Here is a 21,702-nt window from a genome sequence, read left to right as displayed (position 1 = left end):
TCAAATATTATATCAACCCATAAAAATCACACATGAAACATAGATATATATAAAAAAAATCCCAAATAGGTCATCTCAATTCAAATCAATCAAAAACCATATAAGTCCAAGCAGAAGGTATATTGCATATATTCATCTTTTCTTATCTTATATAATACAGACGTATCTTTAAATATTATTAATCTATGCTGACAAGTTACATATATATTTGTACACATCAATTAGGAGTCAGTTACCAAAAAGAAATTAAATATGAAATATATCAATCAAAGGCCTAAGTAAATTATATAAAATACAATCTTTGAAAATTTGAAAATAAAAAATGTGCAAATTATATATTTGTTTAAATGATTGAAGTTTATATAATACCTGCCATTCTACCATCGCAGGCCCCAATTGTCACAAGAATGTCTCGCAAATCTCTAACAAAACTTGCTGCATCATCACCACAGGTAAAGTTTGGAGCTGTTACTATTTCCATTAAGCCAATGCCTAGGAACACAAAATAGCAATGTTAAAGTTTAATTCTAAATGCAATGGAGCTATACTTATGTAATAATGCTAATAAATTAAATCTGTTAATATTAAATGAATTATTAATATGTACAACTGGGTTTTTTTTTTTTAGCACTTGCCATTTGTCTAACAATGTACCTGCTCTATTCAAGTCTATCAAACTGAGACCAGCTTTAGCATCATGCAAGCTTTTACCACTGTCTTGTTCCAACTGTATCTGAAAAATTTTGGCAGACCTCCTCTCCATATAGTCTGTTTTTGTACATAAAAAGACGTAGGGCATTTGACCATTAATAGCCAATGGCTTTCTGTATTGAGTAATCTGATAGCCAGCCTACAAATAAATTAAAACAAAATTGTCACTAATTTTTTTTACCTTTGCTAGTGTTGATACAAGATAAAGCAAATTTTAGAACATTTTTAAATGTATTTTTTTTTTATATTTAAAACAAACATTTGTAACCATAAATGTAAAGTATTTTTTTTTAAAACCCGCTAAAATTAAGTCCATTGCAGTATATATTGTTACGTATTTCTGAATCTTCTGGCTAGATGTATTAGTAGGCACACAAATAAAAACACAGCAAAGAACTTGACGACTAAACTTTCAGTTTCATATAACTTTAATGACTATTAACTCTAACAATTCGTTACTGTAACATGTAGCGTAGAAGACTGTACAATATCTGTCAGTTTACAGTTAGCTATACTTCGTTGCAATTCATCTCTTCACTTCGTTGCAATTCATCTCTTCTCAACTTTCCTCGAGCCGTATTCCACAGAACAGACCAACGACACACTTCCCAGTGTCGCTCCAGGTCTCCTAAAGCTGAACCAAGTCGTAACAGACCAACGACACACTTCCCAGTGTCGCTCCAGGTCTCCCAAAGCTGAACCAAGTCGTACTCTAGTCATCAGAGCCGCACACGTCTTACATCGACTGTATCGACTGTAACGGCTCAAGTCCACTGTAGTTCGCTGTATAGACTTTAACGACAGTAGTCCACTCCAGTTAACTCTACCCTAGTTAACTTGCATCGAGTCGTACACATTTCTCTTCCACAGAGCCGCACACGTCTTACATAGTCTGTATCGACTGTAACGGCTCACCCACGACTCCATACGACTGACTTTCACATTAACTTTCTGGCTTATATAGAGTCCCTAATCGCTTCTCCAAAGTTGCACAAACACTCCTAGTATTCTCTGGAATAACATGTCAGGAAACGTCACATCCTGTCTTTATTTATACACGTAGATTCCAGAAAACACTCGCTGCAGTGTCATCAAGTCGGGGTCACACGTAGTGACCTTTATCTGTCACTGTTCATTAGTAACTGTCCCCCTACTTAGATCTGTTCGTCCCCTGGAACAACACGTGTGGACATGTTACATCCTGTCTTTGTTTGTACATGTAGATTCCAGGGAACACTAGCTGCTGTGTCATCTCGCCGGGGTCATACGTTGACCTCTGCCTATCACTGTTCATTTGTAACACTGCCCCCTTCTTAGATCTGTTCGTCCCGAACAGATTCTACTTCATCACGATACTGATGAAATCGATCGACGATCAAGTAGGAAGCTTTGGTGGTTGCCCCCTTCTCAGAGATGTTCTTTCAATCTGGCAGTTGTCCATCTTCTTTCCATAGAAGAATGGGAGCCAAATCCTCATTTTTCAGCAGTTCCTCACAAATGTTTTCATCAATCTTGGTATGGAAACATCGACCTTCAGATAACGACATTGGGCAGCATTCTAAAGAGTTCGTGCTTCACTCGCTGAGTTTTACATTTTCAAGTATCTTTTTACAGAGCTTCTTCAGAGATGACCAAGTTCATCACAGTACAGCAATATTCACATGCTCTTCTTTTAAACAACAGCAACTGACTTGGGTTTGTACGATGTTGGGTTGATCTTCTTGTACAGTTCTGTCACAGATGGTTACTCACTACAGTTCTGACATCTTAAACTACTTCTTTTCTGTCCTTCTTGCTTCTGACTTAATTAGCGTTCTTCTAAAAACCTCTGTTATACTTTATCAAATCTATTCTCATGAATGTTCTTAGATTATTCTTTAGTGGCTTCACACTTTCAACTGATTCGTAAGGCTTTCTTCTTTGGTTTATGGTCCCGGACAGAATCTTTCTAAAAACATGGGCTGTGGAGTTTCATTAGTGCAGGTGGGGTCTATCAGTGGGAGAAATGGTGGGCTTGTTTTCTAACAACATGGGCTATGGGGTTTCATAAATGCAGGTGGGGGTCTATCAGTGGGAGAAGGGGTGGGTTTGTATCTTGATCTTGTTGGAGCCATCCACGTTGCACTCTGCATGTGTCGCTTTCTCCGCCTCCTCCATTTGATATTTCTTCGGTTGCGTTGATGTCGTTGTCTTGCTTTCTTGTCAATCAATGCTGATGGCAGCCACTTAGCACATAGGAAGGTATTGCATTTCATAGCTGTAGTCATCAAGACTGTTGATCTAACAAGTTGCTTCAGCATTATTCTTCGATGGATGCTTTGCGAATGAGCTGCAAGTCCACTTGAAGGCAAGTTGTCAAAAACGTCAGCACCTTTATCCGAGTCTGGATGACTCGACTGTGGGGCAGGTTGATAACATTCAACGTGCAAAGGTCCATCAACTTCAGCATCAGTTTCTATTGTAATTCCTTGACTATCACCAGGGCTTCTCGCGCCTACCTTGATAGCTGTACAAGCTTCTGTTAAGTCTAGAGCTTGTTGGTGTATTTCTTGGCATTCACAGTCTTCTTGCATAGCTACGTACGTACAGTTCTTGTCAAACGCATGAGTGCAGTAATCAAGCTTCGAGTTCCTCTCGTAGACACTGGCAGATAGACAGAAGTCTTTAAGGCCCACAGCAACAGGCTTGGACTCAGACCCAACGTTGTCTTGATCTGTTTGGCTGGTTGAGGTACTCATATCAGGTATATCTGTAGCTAAAGCTTCGGTCAAACTATAGGTCTCTTCTATTGTTTCTTCAGCCGCCTCATTCTGCTTTTCGTTGAAATAGTAACAGCTACCGTCTCTTTTCATGTCTTGTGAGCCACATTCGTTTGGTTTGCTATCACAGTCACAGACAGCACAACCATCACCAGCATCTCTATCGTAATTGTCTGTATCGCCACATCCTTGGTTGGACAATTGTTCGCTGTTCATCAATGGTGTAGCTCTTTCATCTGTCGACTCAATCTGATACTGCTGGGTGTTCAGCAGCTCATTAATCATGATTCTCGTTTGATCTTTTATTTGTTCTTCTGTCTTGTTGGGCGTGGTAGCTATTTGCTCATTTTCATTCATGGTTTTGGTCAACTGGTTAAATAAAGATAATCTGGTGTTGATTTCTGATTCTATCTCCTTAATGCTCTCTTTCACCGAGTTCATTTTGTATTGCAAAGTTCTCAGGAGCTCCATCGTATTAGGTTTGATTTCAAATTGGCAAGTGTCCGGATTCTCATCTTCCTCCAACAGGGCTTGTCTGAGACGTGCTGTTAGCGTTTCCTTATTTCCGTTAAGCTGTAGACCTCTTTCTCGAAGCTCTTGTCTAAGTTCTTTCATGTCAAGTTCAATAAGAAGTTTGGTGGAACACATTCTAGCCAGAAAGATCCCACTTCTGACACCAATTGTTACGTATTTCTGAATCTTCTGGCTAGATGTATTAGTAGGCACACAAATAAAAACACAGCAAAGAACTTGACGACTAAACTTTCAGTTTCATATAACTTTAATGACTATTAACTCTAACAATTCGTTACTGTAACATGTAGCGTAGAAGACTGTACAATATCTGTCAGTTTACAGTTAGCTATACTTCGTTGCAATTCATCTCTTCACTTCGTTGCAATTCATCTCTTCTCAACTTTCCTCGAGCCGTATTCCACAGAACAGACCAACGACACACTTCCCAGTGTCGCTCCAGGTCTCCTAAAGCTGAACCAAGTCGTAACAGACCAACGACACACTTCCCAGTGTCGCTCCAGGTCTCCCAAAGCTGAGCCAAGTCGTACTCTAGTCATCAGAGCCGCACACGTCTTACATCGACTGTATCGACTGTAACGGCTCAAGTCCACTGTAGTTCGCTGTATAGACTTTAACGACAGTAGTCCACTCCAGTTAACTCTACCCTAGTTAACTTGCATCGAGTCGTACACATTTCTCTTCCACAGAGCCGCACACGTCTTACATAGTCTGTATCGACTGTAACGGCTCACCCACGACTCCATACGACTGACTTTCACATTAACTTTCTGGCTTATATAGAGTCCCTAATCGCTTCTCCAAAGTTGCACAAACACTCCTAGTATTCTCTGGAATAACATGTCAGGAAACGTCACATCCTGTCTTTATTTATACACGTAGATTCCAGAAAACACTCGCTGCAGTGTCATCAAGTCGGGGTCACACGTAGTGACCTTTATCTGTCACTGTTCATTAGTAACTGTCCCCCTACTTAGATCTGTTCGTCCCCTGGAACAACACGTGTGGACATGTTACATCCTGTCTTTGTTTGTACATGTAGATTCCAGGGAACACTAGCTGCTGTGTCATCTCGCCGGGGTCATACGTTGACCTCTGCCTATCACTGTTCATTTGTAACACTATTAATGTTCATTATTTAATAAAAATAATAAATAAAGCTACTTAGAAATGTTTGTCTCTATATGCAAAGTAACTTTAAAATTAAGTAAGCTTTGAACATTAACAGAAAATAATGGTATGGAGAAATTACTAACAGGCATATCAGCATAAAAATAATGCTTTCTGTCAAATAAGGACATCATATTTATGTCACAGTTTAATGCTAGAGCTGTCTTAATACCAGCTTCAACACACTTCTTGTTGAGTACCTGCAGAATAGATGAATTGAGTCAATGTGAAGTTCTAAAGTTGTCAATCATAATGACACTCTTGTGCCACTGTTGTTTTAGAAAAAAAATGGAGTATAACTGAAATTTAAGGTTTATACAAATCATACCATACGTTCCATTTGAAGACTAAAATATTCATGGGTTAGGAGAAGCATATATTCACTCACTTATGAGGTGAACAGTTAAGATTATATTGCGAGCATAAATTTCAACAAAGTTTACACTTCTTGACTGTCAGAATCTCAATAAAATTCACAACATCCAAATTTTTTACTAGGGCTCTAGATATCCAGCAAATTTGAGTCTTGAAATTTTAACAACAACCAATCCCTCTACATCAAATCTCATTCCTCTTCCAGGTTTTTTGCCACTTAGCTATTTGGGTCTTGTGTCACCTGTGCATTGCATTTCTTCTATGTATCGTATAGGGGGTAAACTTGACTTGGTTAAATTATGTAATAGAGCCTACTTGAGAAGAAATAACTTAAGGCATTCAAATAAGAAATAATGTTAACCACATCTTTTTTTTCACATGAAATTCTGTTTGTCTAACTTTTGATGTCTCTTACAACTCTAGCACAGATATAGCACACATGAACTTCTTCCTCCCCATCACTAAATCCCATTAACACAGGGTTGCCTTACGCATATGCACTTTTTGTCAAAAGTGTCCCCAAGTGTCAATAATAAAAGTGCCAGCAATAGCATTTTGTATCCATCATTTTTATACAGGTAATTAAGCATTGAGAGACAATATCTGAAATGTATATTGAAAATGCTTAGAGGTCCCCCCCCCCCAAAAAAAGGGAGGCAAGTCAAAAGAATTATTCATGCCAATTTTCACAAGATGAATTAAGCTAATTTCATTTGATTGAGGAAATAAGGCCTTTGAAAACTTAATTTTAAGTATTAAAATATCAATGAATCTTAAATTGATCATTATACAAACAATGAATCTTCTATTTATGAAAATTTATCTTAATTTAATGAAACGTATACAGGCTAGGTATGGCTAGATTAGATAGTTAGCATTTATTTAGAATTTTATAAATTAGATAGCAAGAGAAAAATCTTTATTTTACTGGCAAAGTTCCAGGCAGCGCTGCATCAAAATAAGCCACTTGTGTATTGGTGCTAGCATTGTAATTTGTTGCTGCTCCAGAGAAAAGTTTAGACACAGATTGTATTTGAGCATGTATCTCCAAGCCAATCACACCCTGCCACTCAGGTAATTGATCACTGAAGGATAAAATAAAAATAAAAGGAATGAATTAAAATATATCTTTTTGGCACTGGACATAGAAATTATCAATAAATTGAAGAAAATACAAGAATTAAGGAAACAAAGGTAACGTTACATTTAAAATAAAAGATAGGAGTAGATCCTGTTTGTTAAACTTTTGAACCACATTTAAAGTGTTTTGATTAAACTGGTTCAACCAAAACCCTAAGAGCTTTTTTATGATTAAGCCTACATCGTCCGCAAATAATTTAATTATATTATGCTTTCCCAATTAACTTTTACAATAATCAACAAGTTTAATGAACAAATTAAGAGACTTCCAAGTTTTATGTATCATTCTAATTACAGTATAAAAAGAATGTTTTGTAGTAATTCCTTTGGTTTACTCAAATCTGTGGCAAATTATCCAAAATATTCCAGGTAAAAAACGCTTTAAAAAAAAAAAAAAACCCTTGTAAAGAATGGGTCTTTCCCTATGAAATGACACAATGAAGTTAATCATAACAATTGCATATATATATGCCATCGCAACATCAACTAACCAAACTCAGCTTCAGGCATTACCTAACTAAAATAAAGCATCAGTCAGAACAGCTGGACCCCATTTTCGCTAGTGTAATCGACTGACATCATAGTTCCAGATTATCTTTTTTTTAAATAGTAAATTTTCCACCTTAAGAAATTTTACCTCTGCTTCTACTTGTCATACAAGGATATTTTTAGTCGGTTAGAAATCTTTTTTTCAAGTTCTTTTTAACAGTTTAGGTCATTTTGAAATTGCTATCAAACTGTCTTATTTTAGATCTAGAAAATTTTAGTAGAACTCTAAATTAAATAGCAATATCCACAGCCATAGTCAGGCTTAGCCGTTATAAATAGATCTAGATCTAGTTAAATCTTGTTCTGCCTTGACCATCTAAATAAAGTAGTATGGACTAGGAGTAAATATTCTGGTGAACTGTTGACTAAATAACACAGTTCACAATTTACAGCTTTTTCTCTAGTGACACACTAGTCAAGTCTAGATAAGTCCCATACTCTTGAGAATAGTAGTGTGATCTAGTAAATAAAAACCTACGGTCATACATTAAATCTAAGAAAATGGAAACAACAGGAGTAGCTCCATTAAAACGTAAAGATAATTTAACACATAATGATAATGAAATTGAAGCTAACATGCTAAATAAATACTTTGCTTCAGCATTATCAGTACCAGGAGCTAAAGACATTTGTTCAGCAGTTACTTTCAAAATAAATAAGAATGGTTACAAATTATGGGGAGGAGTTCACTTTATTTGAAAGTATTTGCTGATGGTGATGGACCTTTCCTCTAGATCTAGATAGAAATAGAAGAATTACAGAAATGGGAATCATTTTAATCAAACTGGAGCATGTCTTTCCACCAAGAAAAATGCCAGTTATTTAGAATAATAAAAAATGAAAAACAAATAAAAACTAGATCTAGATTTAATTATTTTATTCATTTTCATGATAAATCAGTTTCTCTCTTCACACTCACAGACTAAGAAACTCAAAATATCTAGATCTTGGTGTAGATCTAGATCTAATTATAAATGAAAAATTATCATGACTTAAGTTGATGATGGAAACTGAAGGGTTTTTTAAAATCTCATTGGCTATTAACCAAAGGAGACCCACATTTAACACTTTTACATAGGCATTGAAATAATGTGTATTTCATAGCAGCATAGTCCATTGAACTAAAATAGTAGGTACTTCGATAAAAATTTCAAAATGATCACAATGCAATGGAACCTATTTAGTTAGATAGAGCTTGAGAAATGCTTTCCAGTGATACCAATTTTATATTGCTGAGTTAATTGTGAGGGAAGTTATTAAATATTTAGTGGCCAAAAATGAGCCTTCTTTAGCCTTTGTAAAGCAAAAAAAAAAAATCTGTGACTGAAACAACTGACAGTTGAACTTAAATTAACTGTATTATAAAGTCTTAAAGATATGGGGTTGAAACTTCACACTATTTTACACTAACCTCTATTCTGTTAAAATAAATAAAAAAAATAAGACCAAGCAATAAAATCTTTGAAAAAAGGTGAATTAACATATAAAAAAAGCCTTTGACAAAAAATAAAAATATTTGTGATTTTGTCATCATATGAGCCCAAAAATCACAAATAAAACAAATCAGAGATATGTATTGTGTTTTATTTTGTTTAATTATAATTCTACTGTATTTCAATAGCTATTTATATGCATCAGATAGATATTCTTATAAATTATAAATGAAAATAGCACTGCGCAGAAAAATATTTCCTAAAATTTAATGACTATAAGTTTCATAAACTTCATAAAAAATATAGTTTTAACCTTTTTGTAGAGCACTGGCAATTAATCATTTTAAAATGCCTTAATTTAAATGCTTTAAAAATTAGATTGTAAATGAAAAATTTCTTGCATCAGACAATAAAATAAAAAAGAAACCTTGCGATTTTTTTAGAAGTTATTAAAAGATTTTTTACTTGAATTTTGTGCAGTAATAACTCATCATTTTAAAAATATAATGTACTCATTTATTAACTATTAATTTACATGTATATTAATAGAAAAAAACAACACACAGAAGAAAAAATTAATTATTAGTTCGCTGAGCTAAAAATATGAAAAACTTTTTTTAAATATTTAATATTATTTTTTAAAGTAATTAAATTTTTACTTTAAAATTTGCAGATTACAAAGTCATTATAATAAAGACACATTCCCTCTCCATAATCTAGCATTCAAACACTATAAAAGTTAATCTAAATGAAAAATTCCTATGTGTGCTTCTAAAAATAGCTCGGGATAGACAGAAATTGACCATTTCCAGTAAATCACAGTGTTGGTTGTTACTAAAAATAAATTTTAACCATCAGCTTTGAAAATTAATATCTAAGGAGTGCGCCAAGCTACAAAGTTCAAACTTAGCACACAGATATATATTAACATGCTAAATTCAATAGAATTAGTGAGATTGTTGTAACCATAAACACTTTTATTTAAAAAAGAAAATTTTACCCTTCTTTGTCTTTGTTAATTTTAATATCAAATATCTTTAAAGTGCGCCAAGAGAATTTAATGAAATTTGAAATATACACATTTCATAATATGATAAATTATTGTAGCAAACAGCATTGTTGTAACTTTTATAGGAAAAAAGTTGTAAAAATGTCAACTTTCACATAAACTTTTGGTAAGAAAAATTTAACAGATTGGCTTCAAAAGCAAATAAAAATTATCTCTGATATCTTATGTTTACAAAAAGTAATCATAATTAGTCCTCAAATCAAATACAATGTGCTAAAACTTTGATGGAAATGACCACCCCTAAAAAAAGGGTTAAATGTGCTGACACACTTTTCAGCCATTTTTTGGGAGATAAAAAAAATGGATCTAGGTCAGTTTAGCGAAGTACCTAAAAATAGAATGAATAGGCTTGAACGCAATCATTTATTAAAAACTGAGCTCTAGATGCTAGGAGAAGACAAACAAAATTCAATTTTGGCCCGTCCCATTCCATTTTTTATTTAACTTTTTAAAGTCAGCATTCTTCTAGCGATGAGAAAAAGTGTGCTGTCGATGCAAAGAATCAAACTAAACTGGACATTCAACTACTAATTCGACATAGAAACTTTTGTAATGTAGAAATGATGTAAACATTGTACATGGACAATTTTTATCCTCCTTATATTGATGTCAAAGAAGTTTGAGGGGGGCGCGAGTTAAGCGGCTCAGTTTTCCCAGTGAAAAAAACAAGCTGATAATTTGTTTTGTGCCCTCCCACACCTGTTTCAGATGAGATGGAAAGACCAGTATCCTAGGCAAGGCAAGGCTAGTACAAGTAAAAACTGGTGCATTGTGTGACATCAGTTACAAGCAGAGAAGGGAAGGGAAATATGGTGTGGTTTCAAAGTGAAATCCAGCTAGGTCTAGTTTTAATTTAATTAAATTTAAGAAAATTGATCAGATAAAGGAATTTGAAGATAATATTGTTTTTAACATATTATATATATTCTTTATGCTTTGTATGCAATATTTTCCTGGCGTTGGCAAATGTTAACACTCATGTTTTTTTGTTTTTGCAAAGCTTAAAGCTTAACAGACCCTACCACAAGTTGACTTGAATATTATATTCTAAATATAAAAAGGTGTTGGCAATGAAAGCTGCTAGTCTATTTATCTCTATTTTTATTGGCCAATGGCTGAAGAGTTTATATGTAATACAGATCTAGATCTAGAGTAATTTATGCTATTCAAACACCAATAGGCCAAAAATTCAAAGTTTGACTTTGACTAAGCATTATTTGAAAATTTGATAATTGATAATACAAAGCTAGGGATCTATCGAGCCGTCATCCTCCCTACATTGCTCTATGCCTCAGAAACATGGACAGTGTACAGAAAACATGCAAAGAAACTGAATCACTTCCACACGACATGTCTAAGAAAAATACTCATTGATGTCAAATGGCAAGACAAAATACCAGATACTGAAGTCCTCGAAGAGCGGGTCTGCAAAGCATCCATACAATCCTGATGCAGTCCCAGCTGCGATGGGCAGGATACGTCTGCAGAATGGAAGACCACCGCATCCCTAAACGACTCTTGTATGGCCAACTAAGTGAAGGAAAGCACTTACAAGGTGGTCAAAGAAATCACTTCAGGGACACCCTCAGATTATGTAGCTTATGACGACATATAGGGAACCATAAGTGGTTGGATGCTACAATGACTTTTTAAGTAATATAGAATAAAGAAAAGATCTATTTACTATTCACCTAGTGAGTTATAATACACAAGAGAAGTTTAGCCCGCAATTTACAATACTAAAACTCTTAGTAATATTATATTACCTACCAGTCAGTTTTCGTAACAATACTTAGTCAATATTTTTTTTTTAAAAAAAGTTAAATTATTCTACTACTACAATACTATTTATGCTGAATTGTCTATACCATCATCTTGATACTCAGAGACACTACGCCAGAGTATTATTCATAGATTTTTCATCCACATTCAACACCATCCAACCACATCGCATGATACAAAAACTTTCTGAATTAAACGTTAGCAAAAACATACAAGCTTGGATTCTAAACTTTCTTATCAAACGCCCACAATATGTAAAAGTGAACAGGCATGTGTCAAGCACGAGAGAACTTAGCACTGGAGCGCCGCAGGGGTGCGTCCTGTCACCAATATTGTATACCATATACACAAATGACATTCAGAGTTCATCAGCTGACACTCCCATCATAAAATTTGCTGATGACACAGCAATCATGGGCTTTATTGCAGGTGACGAAAATATGTACCATTTAACAATTAACACCTTTTACCAATGGTGTATAGATAACTTTCTAATTTTAAATGTTCAGAAAACTAAAGAAATGATTATTGATTTTAGGAAAAACAAAGACCATATTACAGAAATTCAGATAAATAACCAAACCATAGAACAAGTACAAGAATATAAATATCTAGGTACAACTATCAACAACAAACTGAAATGGAATGAACACTGTCAAAACATATACAAGAAAATTCACCAGCAACTCTTCTATCTCAGAAAGCTAAGAAAATTGAACATAGACAAAACAGTAATCAAACTTTTCTACACAGCAACTATCAGCAGTCTAATCAACTTTGCCAACACCTGCTGGTATGGTAATACTTCACTGGCACAAAGACATAGACTTTATAGACTAATTAAAAAAGCATTGTATATCATTTAAATACAGCTACCATCTCTTGAAGAGCTTTTTCAAGAAAGATGCATTTCCAAAACACTCACGATTCTTAAAGACAACCTGCACCCATTAAACCACTATTACATAAGATCTGAACGAAGTGGTCATCTCCTTTCCATTAGGACTAAAACAGAAAGATTTAAAAACTCCTTTATCCCACTATCGGTCAGAGTGTTACAAGATCAGCTGTCGTCATCGAGAAGTCAAACTCATAAAACGCTGATTGTGAATGTGTATATGTTTCGTGAGTGAATGTTGTTCGAATTATTCATCCATATTGTTTTTGTAAAGTAGTTACGCTGAGGTTGTCAATTGTAGTCAAACTGAATTTCCATTTGATTGGATCAATAAAATTATTGTATCTTATTTCTATTTCAATCTAATTATAAAAATTATAAATATAATATAAACCCATGCCAAAAAATAAGCTCATCTTTCAACAGCAACATGTTAATCTCTTGTAAACTGAAGTTTCTCTGGATTTCGAAAGGGGTTTGTTATTGCTAGTTTTTTAAAGCTCTTAAATACACTTTTTTTTTGAGAAACAGGAAGATTCAACGGTTGGCAATGATTTAAAGCAGGCTAAAAAAAAATTGTTTTACATGGTAGGTATCTAACCCAAATGAATGAAACCGACCTCCAACTGCTAGGAAAGAAATGTACTTTCATTGATTGTATCATTTTTTCTTTTATCGAGATATTTAATTTATTTTAAAGACTTTTACAATCTCACATAACTTTGTTGACAAATGAATTACTGCCAAAGAACACCGATATCTATGCAATTTACATAACAATGCTCCTTGAAGCAATTCTAAAATTTAAAAAAAGTTAATATAAATGACAATTATTAAACATCTGTTACTGATGTTCAAATTGAGTTGCAGGAAAAAAATAGATTCACAAAATTATGTCTTCAGTAAAAAAGAATGTTAACAAAGGAGGTACGCAGTAACGTAGCTAGGGTGGGGGAGGAGGGGGGTAGAATTTTAAAATTCCCCCAAGCCCTCACTTGAGGGGGGCCCCAAACGAGTTTTTATAAATTAATTAAATTAAATATTACGCAAAATGCAGGGGCCCCCAAAGAGGTCAAGCTCCCCCCCCTCCCGGCACGCAAACGATGGAAAATTCCTAGCTACGCCCCTGGAGGCACAACAGAGATGTGGCTGCCTTTAAATATTTCAGTAAAATTCCAAAACTGTGATCGATAATGTAATTATGTTTTAGCTTTTCCATCAACATACATGGTTAACATAGATTTAGTGCGTAACAAACTTAATGACAATAAGCAAAGAAATAGATTGGATGTAGCCACTAGAAGAGACCTTCGCCTTGCTTTGGCAAATTTAAAACTTGAAATTTCTAATATTGTCAGACTGCAGGAGGCACAAGGTTCCAATTAGCTTAATTTCATTTTGTAGTGAATTCAGCAATAATAATGTTTATAATAAAAAATAAAACAAAATTTACAATTAAACCTTAAAACAGTAGGCCCTAATATTCAAAAATTTAAAAGGGGACTATTCTTAGGCTTAGGATTTGAAAGAAAGTCATGACAATGAGATTAATTTTTGTGTGTAATCACTGAAAACTATTTGACATAATTTTTGTATAACTATAATATTGGCTGTTTTTGCCTTCGATTCCGAACTCTGCAAACCTAGTTGTAACCTGCATATTTTCCTGAATTTTGTGCAGACAAAGCTGTTCTGCTAGCGATCTATTTAAGTTTTTCCCCGTCTTTTACGCCTGTATTCAGTAATGGCTTTTCTTTGCCAACTTGAGTCTCAAATAGCGCTTAGAAGGGGCACCTCTAGTCTGTAACTCCGTCCAAAGAAGATTGCCTTTGGCATGCGGTCGTCTCCCATCTCCCATGCGGGAGAAGTGTTATTAACAGCATAAAAATATAAATAGATGATATTTTGTTTAAATTTGCATTCTCACACTTCTTTATTTAATAAGTCACTGTGACAATGAAAATTAAAATAAATTGACTAAATTGTTAACCAAGACAAGTAATCTAAATCTGTAATGAAGTATAGTATATTAATTTATAATAATTTATTATCTAATCTAGTCTAGATCTAGAACATACCGTCGACTATTTAGATCTAGATTTGAAAAGCTTCTTATTATCTGAGCACGTTTGTTTGTAACATTTTCGTAATTCTGCAATTGTCTACATAAAATGCAGAGTTTATGCCATTGGCGGCATTGGTATCGCAATACAGTTACCATTGGCATTGACATTTTCTTATTTTGCAGAATATTGTAAGGGAGAGAAATCTAAAATTGAGATCTGGATCTACACTCCGTATCTCATTTTTTTTTTAAACCAGATAAATCTAGATCTATCTCAAATTCATCAAACTGCACTTTCGCAACAATAATTCTATTTGTTCCTAAAAAAAAAAAGTTATAGTTATAGAATTTAGACTTCACTCTATTAAGACTCTAATTATCTAATTACTAGTAACTAGATATTTGTAATCTAGATTAGATCTAGATAAATTATTAGAACTAGATCTAGATCTAGATCTAGCTCACAGTCACAGATGTATATTAAAATTATATTATATATAATATAAATATAATATATATAGTATATAGGTCAGGTCTGTGAGCCAGATATTAATATAGTGATATAGATCTAGTGAAATCTAGTGCTAGAATCTAGATTATTCTAGATAGAAGTATCTTAGTATCTATTATACTATCTAACGTACCAATCTAGATCTAGGAGGAAACCCCAATCACTTGCAATCATATATTTGCCTATTTTGTGTATTGTATTCTGTCATCACTGCTCTGGTTTTGTAAAATGTTATTCTAGATGACTAGATCTAGTAAACTAAACTAAAGTAGTAGATTTAAGTAGATCTACAAATAATCTTCTAAACATGTTTCGGCAGAACTGTTGTCAGTGTCAGTGTTGTTACTTCTTTCTTTTCTAGACTCTACCGTACGTCTACAAGACTACATGTTTTAGATGTTGAATGTTCCTTCACTGCTTCAGTCACTTCAGAATTGAAGATTATTAGTAATTATTACACCCTTGCCCAAATGTCAATGTTGGGTGGCAGCCATCACAGTTTGAACCTGAAACCATCTTCTTCTCATTTTTTTATGTTGGAGTGTTCAGATGACTCGACCAATACATAGTCCAATACATGAGATGAACTGTGCAGTGCCAGTGGTTTCCAAATCAGGGAGCTCTAGCCACTCTAGGCTAATACCGGTAGTTTTCTTTCTATTGGCTATTGTGGTGTTTTGGGGCCAGTGTCTTGTACGGGCCTCTTGGTAATGAGAGCAGTTTTGGAGGACATGGTAGGCATTCTCTTGAAGCAGGACGTTTTGGCGACGCCGTTTTGGCCCCGCCTTTTTGGCGCGAAGGACGTTTTGGCGCGAAATACATTATGTACGTTTATTGTATTATTTCTTTTAAAAGAATTATTCATATCTATCTTTGCATGAGTGTTTGTGTTAAGACATATTTTTCACGTACTAAATGTAAATGTGTGTTTGTTTTTCACATCATTTTCTTTAATAAACATTTTGGCTTTTGTATGTGTGTTTATTAAGAGTCACACTTTTATTTTAAAAAAGTTTTTTTTTAAGATATTACTTTAAAATTAAAAACAAAATTAAACGATGATAGTCTAAAAATTGATGCAATTATTTGTTGACATTAACATTGGTTTATTTAATGACTGTATGGTATCTCCAGCTATACATACCAAACACTTGCTAATATAAGTAAAAATATAATACATGTACCATGTTTCTCAAAATACTTTAAGTTAAGTATACTTAGACACCATGGTTATTTGCCTAAGTCGCTGGAATTCAAGGGTTCATTAAAAAAAAGCTAAGTGCTTATTAAATTATTGTCAAATGATATCTCGCGCCAAAACGTCACGTACCGGCATTCTCTGGTGACACTCCACATTGGCAGACCTCACTGGTTCCAATTTTGAGCTTCCGGTACATGTGTTGCCGCATTCTGTTGTGTCTGGTCCTGAGTCAAAAGATTCTGTTGATCTTGTCGGGATAGCTTATAGTAAGCATCATCTTTCTTGTGATTTGGATGAGAGCTCGTCCATTTCTCATTAATTTTATTTACTATTAATTTCTTCTGGATAGATTGCAAAGTTTAATTGTGAGTTAGTTCTCCCACTCTTTGGGAGTGTGTCAGCCTTCTCATTTCCTTCTAGTTGTATATGAGCTGGTATCCATTGAATTACAGTTTTTTTGCTGTTGTTGTTGAGCTTTGTAAGTGCTGTTCTGAGATTTTTTATATAAGAGGAATCAGAGTTTCGCAAGCTTTGGAGGGTTGTTTTCGCATTGCTGAGAAAGACAATCTGACTGTGTGGGGTACTTGGATGATTTGCTAGCATGGTAGCAGCTAGTGCTAGTGCTTCCCTTTCTGCTCTGTGGCTGTCAGAGGGCTCTCCAGTTGCAATGGATTTTTCTAGTTTTTCTCCATCTGGCCACTCGATGAGTATTCCAGCTCCTCCATTTGTGGTGGCTTTATTGGAGGAGCCATCCGTGTAAACTCTGATCCACTGATTGCTAGGATAATTGGTTTGTAGAAAGCAGTTCATTTTTTCCTTGAGCTCTGTTGGACTGTAGTCAGACTGAAACCATCAAGATGGCATTTATTTCAAAGCCCATATATCACATGAACAGATTTACACAATAGTTAGAGATGCCAAACTTTCTTTCATTTCAAACATCACTTGCCCATTATTTGAATTAGGCTACTTAAGAACAAATTAATTGTTATTGTGGCACCAATGCTTTTAATGTAGTTACACAACTTATTTCAGAAATTCTGATATAGTCTAACCTTTTATTTTACATCAATACAGTGCTTTAAATGTAGATTTGTGATCATGAAAGATTCAAGGAAAGAGACTGATTCAGATATTAATTTTATCCTGGCCAATAAAATAGCACAAGAAGCTTTTAATGCTTACAAAGAATTACCTAAAAAAGGGAAACCTCAGCCAACTAAGGAATGGACCTTGCTTGCAGCTGTTGTGAAGTCTGCCACTGGAACTACAAAAGGTGCATACATACATGTATTAATAGTTGGTGTATAAGCATGTATAGTATATATATATATATATATATATGAATTTTGAAGCATTTAACAATCTAATTTCTAAAAAAAAATTTCAGATGAAGTTCAGCTGGAAACAATTGCTATTGGAACTGGTTCTAAATGCATTGGAAAATCTAAAATGAGTCCTAAAGGTAAAAGCGGCCAAAAAAGTTGTTTTTTTTTTTTGCTTTAATAAATCCACCATTCTTCCTGTGGCATTACCAATGCATTTGCATTTGAGATGGGAGGATAGGGGAAGAGGTTGAAATATCTTTACTCGACATTTCCTTCACCAAAAGTCATTCCTGATCACTTCAACATATGTACAGATTATTGCTTAAATTGTTCTAGCCCATGATTCATTTAAGGTTGATGTTGAGCATGACTTCGACTAACACTTTTATGTTAAAAATGAAAACAAAATCCAAAGTTGACATAACCACTTTTTAATTTCTGGGATTGATTGGATCAAATAGTTGAATTGTGTATGCTCATTGGACTTGAATTACACTTAAAAAAAAAACAACAAATAACAACTGGAATTAAAATCTAAAAACCCTAAAGCCTATTGAAGAAAACAAAATTTGATTGTCTTTCACATTTAATATTTGTAGTCTACACAGTAAAAAAAAAATGTTTCTTTCTTATGAGAGCAAGAATTAAAATTAAATAGTGATAGAAATAAAAAGCTAGGGAGACCAGGGAGACTTACAGGATTTTTCTCATAAAACTAACCTCATGATTATTCCCATAGGTCATAATTTACAACTGGGTGAAATGACTTAAACTGAACATATAACCTTTATAAATATAAAAGACAGCAGATCCAAAAGTCTTAGGTTTTGGTCCTGCTGGAGACATATTGAGTTTATTATTAATTTCTCTCCGCTCTTTCCATCAGTTGAATTGTTTGTTTAGCTGGCCACATAAACCATATTTAACTTTTGGCCTAGAAACAGATAAACATAATCTGTCTAGTAATGGATGTAATTATTTTAAATGTTTGAATTAATGAAATACATACCCTTGTTTTATGTATGAAAAATGTATACGTTTCTTCTGTATGATGAAAGCTAGCAGGGTATTTTTACCAAACCTCACTCCCATTATTGTTTTTTTTTTTTTCATAGCATTTTTATTCCCTCCAAAATTAAAATTATTTAACATTTCTTTCCTACCCCAAAGCCAACAAGTAAACATTACATTAATCTTAAATCATTTTTTAAACTTTTTTTTTAGACTTCTGTTGTTTTTCTGTTTTTATAGGTGATATACTGAATGATAGCCATGCAGAGATTTTGGCTAGAAGGGCTTTTTTAAGGTAAATTAATTTACTGCTGTTTTCTTTTTAAAGATTAAAAAAAATATATTATTAATGATTTGTAATTATCATTTGACGTTGCTGCTTAAATAAGTTTAAATCACTTTTTCCGTTCGCATCTTGAAATAATTATTCTAAACTAATTTCATTTACCTTGTAATTATTCATTATCAATGTAATTAAGATACTTCATGATATAATGTAAAAATATCTTTTTACTTGTGTTGAAGCAAGCTATCACACCAAACAATGATCATATTTTTACATCTCTTTATTGCTTAATTTGCTACATCGAGTTTCTTGGCTCTGACTCAGTCAAAATCTTTGGATCATGTGGTAGTGTTTGCAGTTCTCATGTGGAGGCCATGGTAGTCTGTGAAGCCTTAAAAGTCATTGACTCTCAACTTGGCAAGGGACATTTGAGGCCAACACAGATTGTTGTGATCAATGACTCAAAACTGTCCTACAGGCTTTTCATATGCCTGGACTATGGCCCCCAATATCGACACTGTCATCATGGCTTCACGCAGCGTAAAGAAACGCCATGGCACCCCTGTGATAATGCAGTGGGTACTGAGTCACATAGGTGTGACTGGCAACACCATTGCTGACTCCGTGGCCCACCAGGTAGGGCAAACACCACCCACCTAGCAGGCTGTGAGTTATCATCATGCTCTGGCCATAATAATAATAATTTTATTTATAAAGCGCTATTAACAAACAAAATGTAGGCTCAAGGCACTGTGATAACATTACAAACATAAACACAGTTATAATGACAAACTAATCTAAAAATGTTTTAAACAGGTAGGTCTTAATGTTCTTCTTGAATGTAGTGTAGCATGTTGTCTGTCTGAAATGGGGACTGAGTTCCAAACCTTTGGTCAATGCACAGAAAAAGCCCACAGACCGTAGCTTTTGAGGGAGAAACGTGGCACCACTAGAAGCGTTGAGTCCATTGAACGCAGGGCTCTTTGAGGGACTTATGGAGTGATAAGTTCGCTAAGCAGACCTGCCTACCGTTACGCAAAATGCGTATTCGTTACGCAAAATCTCCCAAAAATGACCGCCAGTACGCAAATACGCAATTAACCCGTCGCGTTACTCATTTCGTATGCTTTTTTTTTCTCCTCTCTAGACTAGCTTACAAGCGGTCACGGAGGTCACGCTAAGCCCACCTGTGGGGAGAGGGGCGAAACAGAAAAGGTGGGGTGAACACAATGTGCCCAGATCTATACGTTGATTGGTACTTAATAGCAATTAGATGTCTAGAAATGAAGAACGCGTGAGTGAGGGAGTGGCGGGCTGGTACCAGGTTGGTACCGTCAGTTAGCTGATACACCAACGTGACTTTTTTTTTTTTGTAAGTTCATGAGTAGAAATTAATTATGTTGGTGCATTCCTGATTCTCGTATTCATTTGTATAGAAAAAAAAAATCGAAGAGCTATCGATTCAAAACACATTGAGTGACACTGTAGATATCTAGTCTAGATCTAGATCGGGATTCTAGATCTAGAATCTAGATAACTTACTTGTTATACAGGAATAGATCTAGCTCGAGTCTAGCTAGTCATTACGTTATGATTCTCTACATTACCCTACAAATAGATCTAGATCTAGTATGATTTAGAATTTAGATTGACTAGATCTAGATCGATTAACATCTACTACCATCTAGTCTAGATCTAGACTAGATTCTTAGTCTTAGTATAGAATAGATCAAGTATGAAGGTAGGCCTATGAAAGTTTGGATCTAGCGGATCCACGGCATCGGTAACACTTTAGAGCCCAGATCTAGAGTAGATTATATTCATTATATAGACATAGATCCAGATCTAGTCTAGATATCATCTCTATTGTCGTATTGATCTAGATTTAGATTGTAGATCTAATCATGACATCTAATATTATATATATATATATATATATATATATATATATATATATATATATATATATATATATATGACAAAATAGAGGATCACGTAAGTGTTACGCATTCTGGTGCCAAAATACGCATTTTGACCGTAAGTGTTACGCATTTGGACTTTTTTTGGTAGGCAGGTCTGGCTAAGGTACAAAGGCATTTCTTTATTAAAGATACACTGATGACAAAGTGTGGCCACCTTGTAGTGGCTTTCACAGGGAGCAATCGAAAAAATAGAAATGGAAAAGTGGTTTGAGTGCTGGAACAAGTCCCAAAAACCCTGTTGAGTCTGGGAGCGCATGATGCACCCTGATCGCACTTCCCGGTGGTGGAGGCTGTCCAGGCCTGAGCAAGCTATTATAGCACTGTCCTGTTGGCTCATATTTCTCATGGCTGTGGCTAAATTTTGACTCGCAGTGCCCCTGCTGCGGGGAAGAAGAGGAAACAGTGTCTGATATTCTTTCTGACTGCCCCAGACTTGCTGATCTCCATCTCGACAAGTCTGGGAAATCAAAATTCTCAAGTCCTCACTCAAATTGAGTTTGATGATGATGATGATGATTGCTAAATGTGAAACATCTTAAATGATATATATATTTCAACAATGTTGAAGCCGATAGGAATTTTATGTAAATATTTCAATAAAACATTAGGAACTTTTTTTTTTCACACTTTAGATACTTGTATGATGAACTAGGCAAAGCCTATGAAAATAACTCAAGCAAAGTTGTTCAGCTGTCAGATGTAGATGGGCATTGTCTTTGCTCATTGAGACCAGGAGTGAAGTTTCATTTCTTTACAAGTCATACTCCATGTAAGTGCTGGGAATTCTAATAATTGTCACTTCTTTAAGACTCTTCTTTTTGTTCTTCTTCTAGCTAGCTTTTTTAGGTCTAAGCGCTTTTGCAGACTGTTTGTTGTTTTTTCCCAACTGTTCAACACT

At 34.6% G+C, this 21,702-nt stretch overlaps 2 protein-coding genes across 13 annotated transcripts in view; one reads left to right on the top strand and one right to left on the bottom strand.

Moving 5' to 3' along the window:
- LOC106079490 (aspartyl/glutamyl-tRNA(Asn/Gln) amidotransferase subunit B-like) overlaps positions 1–14,840 on the bottom strand; it is a 23,547-nt gene extending 8,707 nt beyond the window's left edge. Inside the window, exons 1-5 of the mRNA XM_013240661.2 lie at positions 14,499–14,840; positions 6,478–6,634; positions 5,261–5,374; positions 655–850; positions 370–492 (exon numbers count right to left, since the gene is read on the bottom strand). Of these exons, the coding sequence (XP_013096115.2) occupies positions 370–492; positions 655–850; positions 5,261–5,374; positions 6,478–6,634; positions 14,499–14,653 (745 nt within the window). The 5' untranslated portion in view covers positions 14,654–14,840. The remainder of the gene's footprint in view (positions 1–369; positions 493–654; positions 851–5,260; positions 5,375–6,477; positions 6,635–14,498) is intronic.
- The window catches only part of LOC106079483 (tRNA-specific adenosine deaminase 1-like), an 18,976-nt gene continuing 12,002 nt past the window's right edge, over positions 14,729–21,702 (top strand). Inside the window, exons 1-5 of one of the 12 annotated variants that reach the window (XM_056036787.1) lie at positions 14,729–14,818; positions 17,275–17,473; positions 17,588–17,662; positions 18,777–18,831; positions 21,437–21,573. In XM_056036787.1, coding sequence (XP_055892762.1) covers positions 17,299–17,473; positions 17,588–17,662; positions 18,777–18,831; positions 21,437–21,573 — 442 coding nt within the window. In that variant the 5' untranslated portion in view covers positions 14,729–14,818; positions 17,275–17,298. The other 11 variants (XM_056036788.1, XM_056036784.1, XM_056036780.1 and 8 more) reach the window with 11 other exon arrangements.

This window comes from Biomphalaria glabrata, chromosome 7 (assembly GCF_947242115.1).
Source record: "Biomphalaria glabrata chromosome 7, xgBioGlab47.1, whole genome shotgun sequence".
Lineage (NCBI taxonomy): Eukaryota > Metazoa > Mollusca > Gastropoda > Planorbidae > Biomphalaria > Biomphalaria glabrata.
Note: the sequence above shows the minus strand (reverse complement) of the source record. Positions and strands in the feature narration are given on the sequence as shown.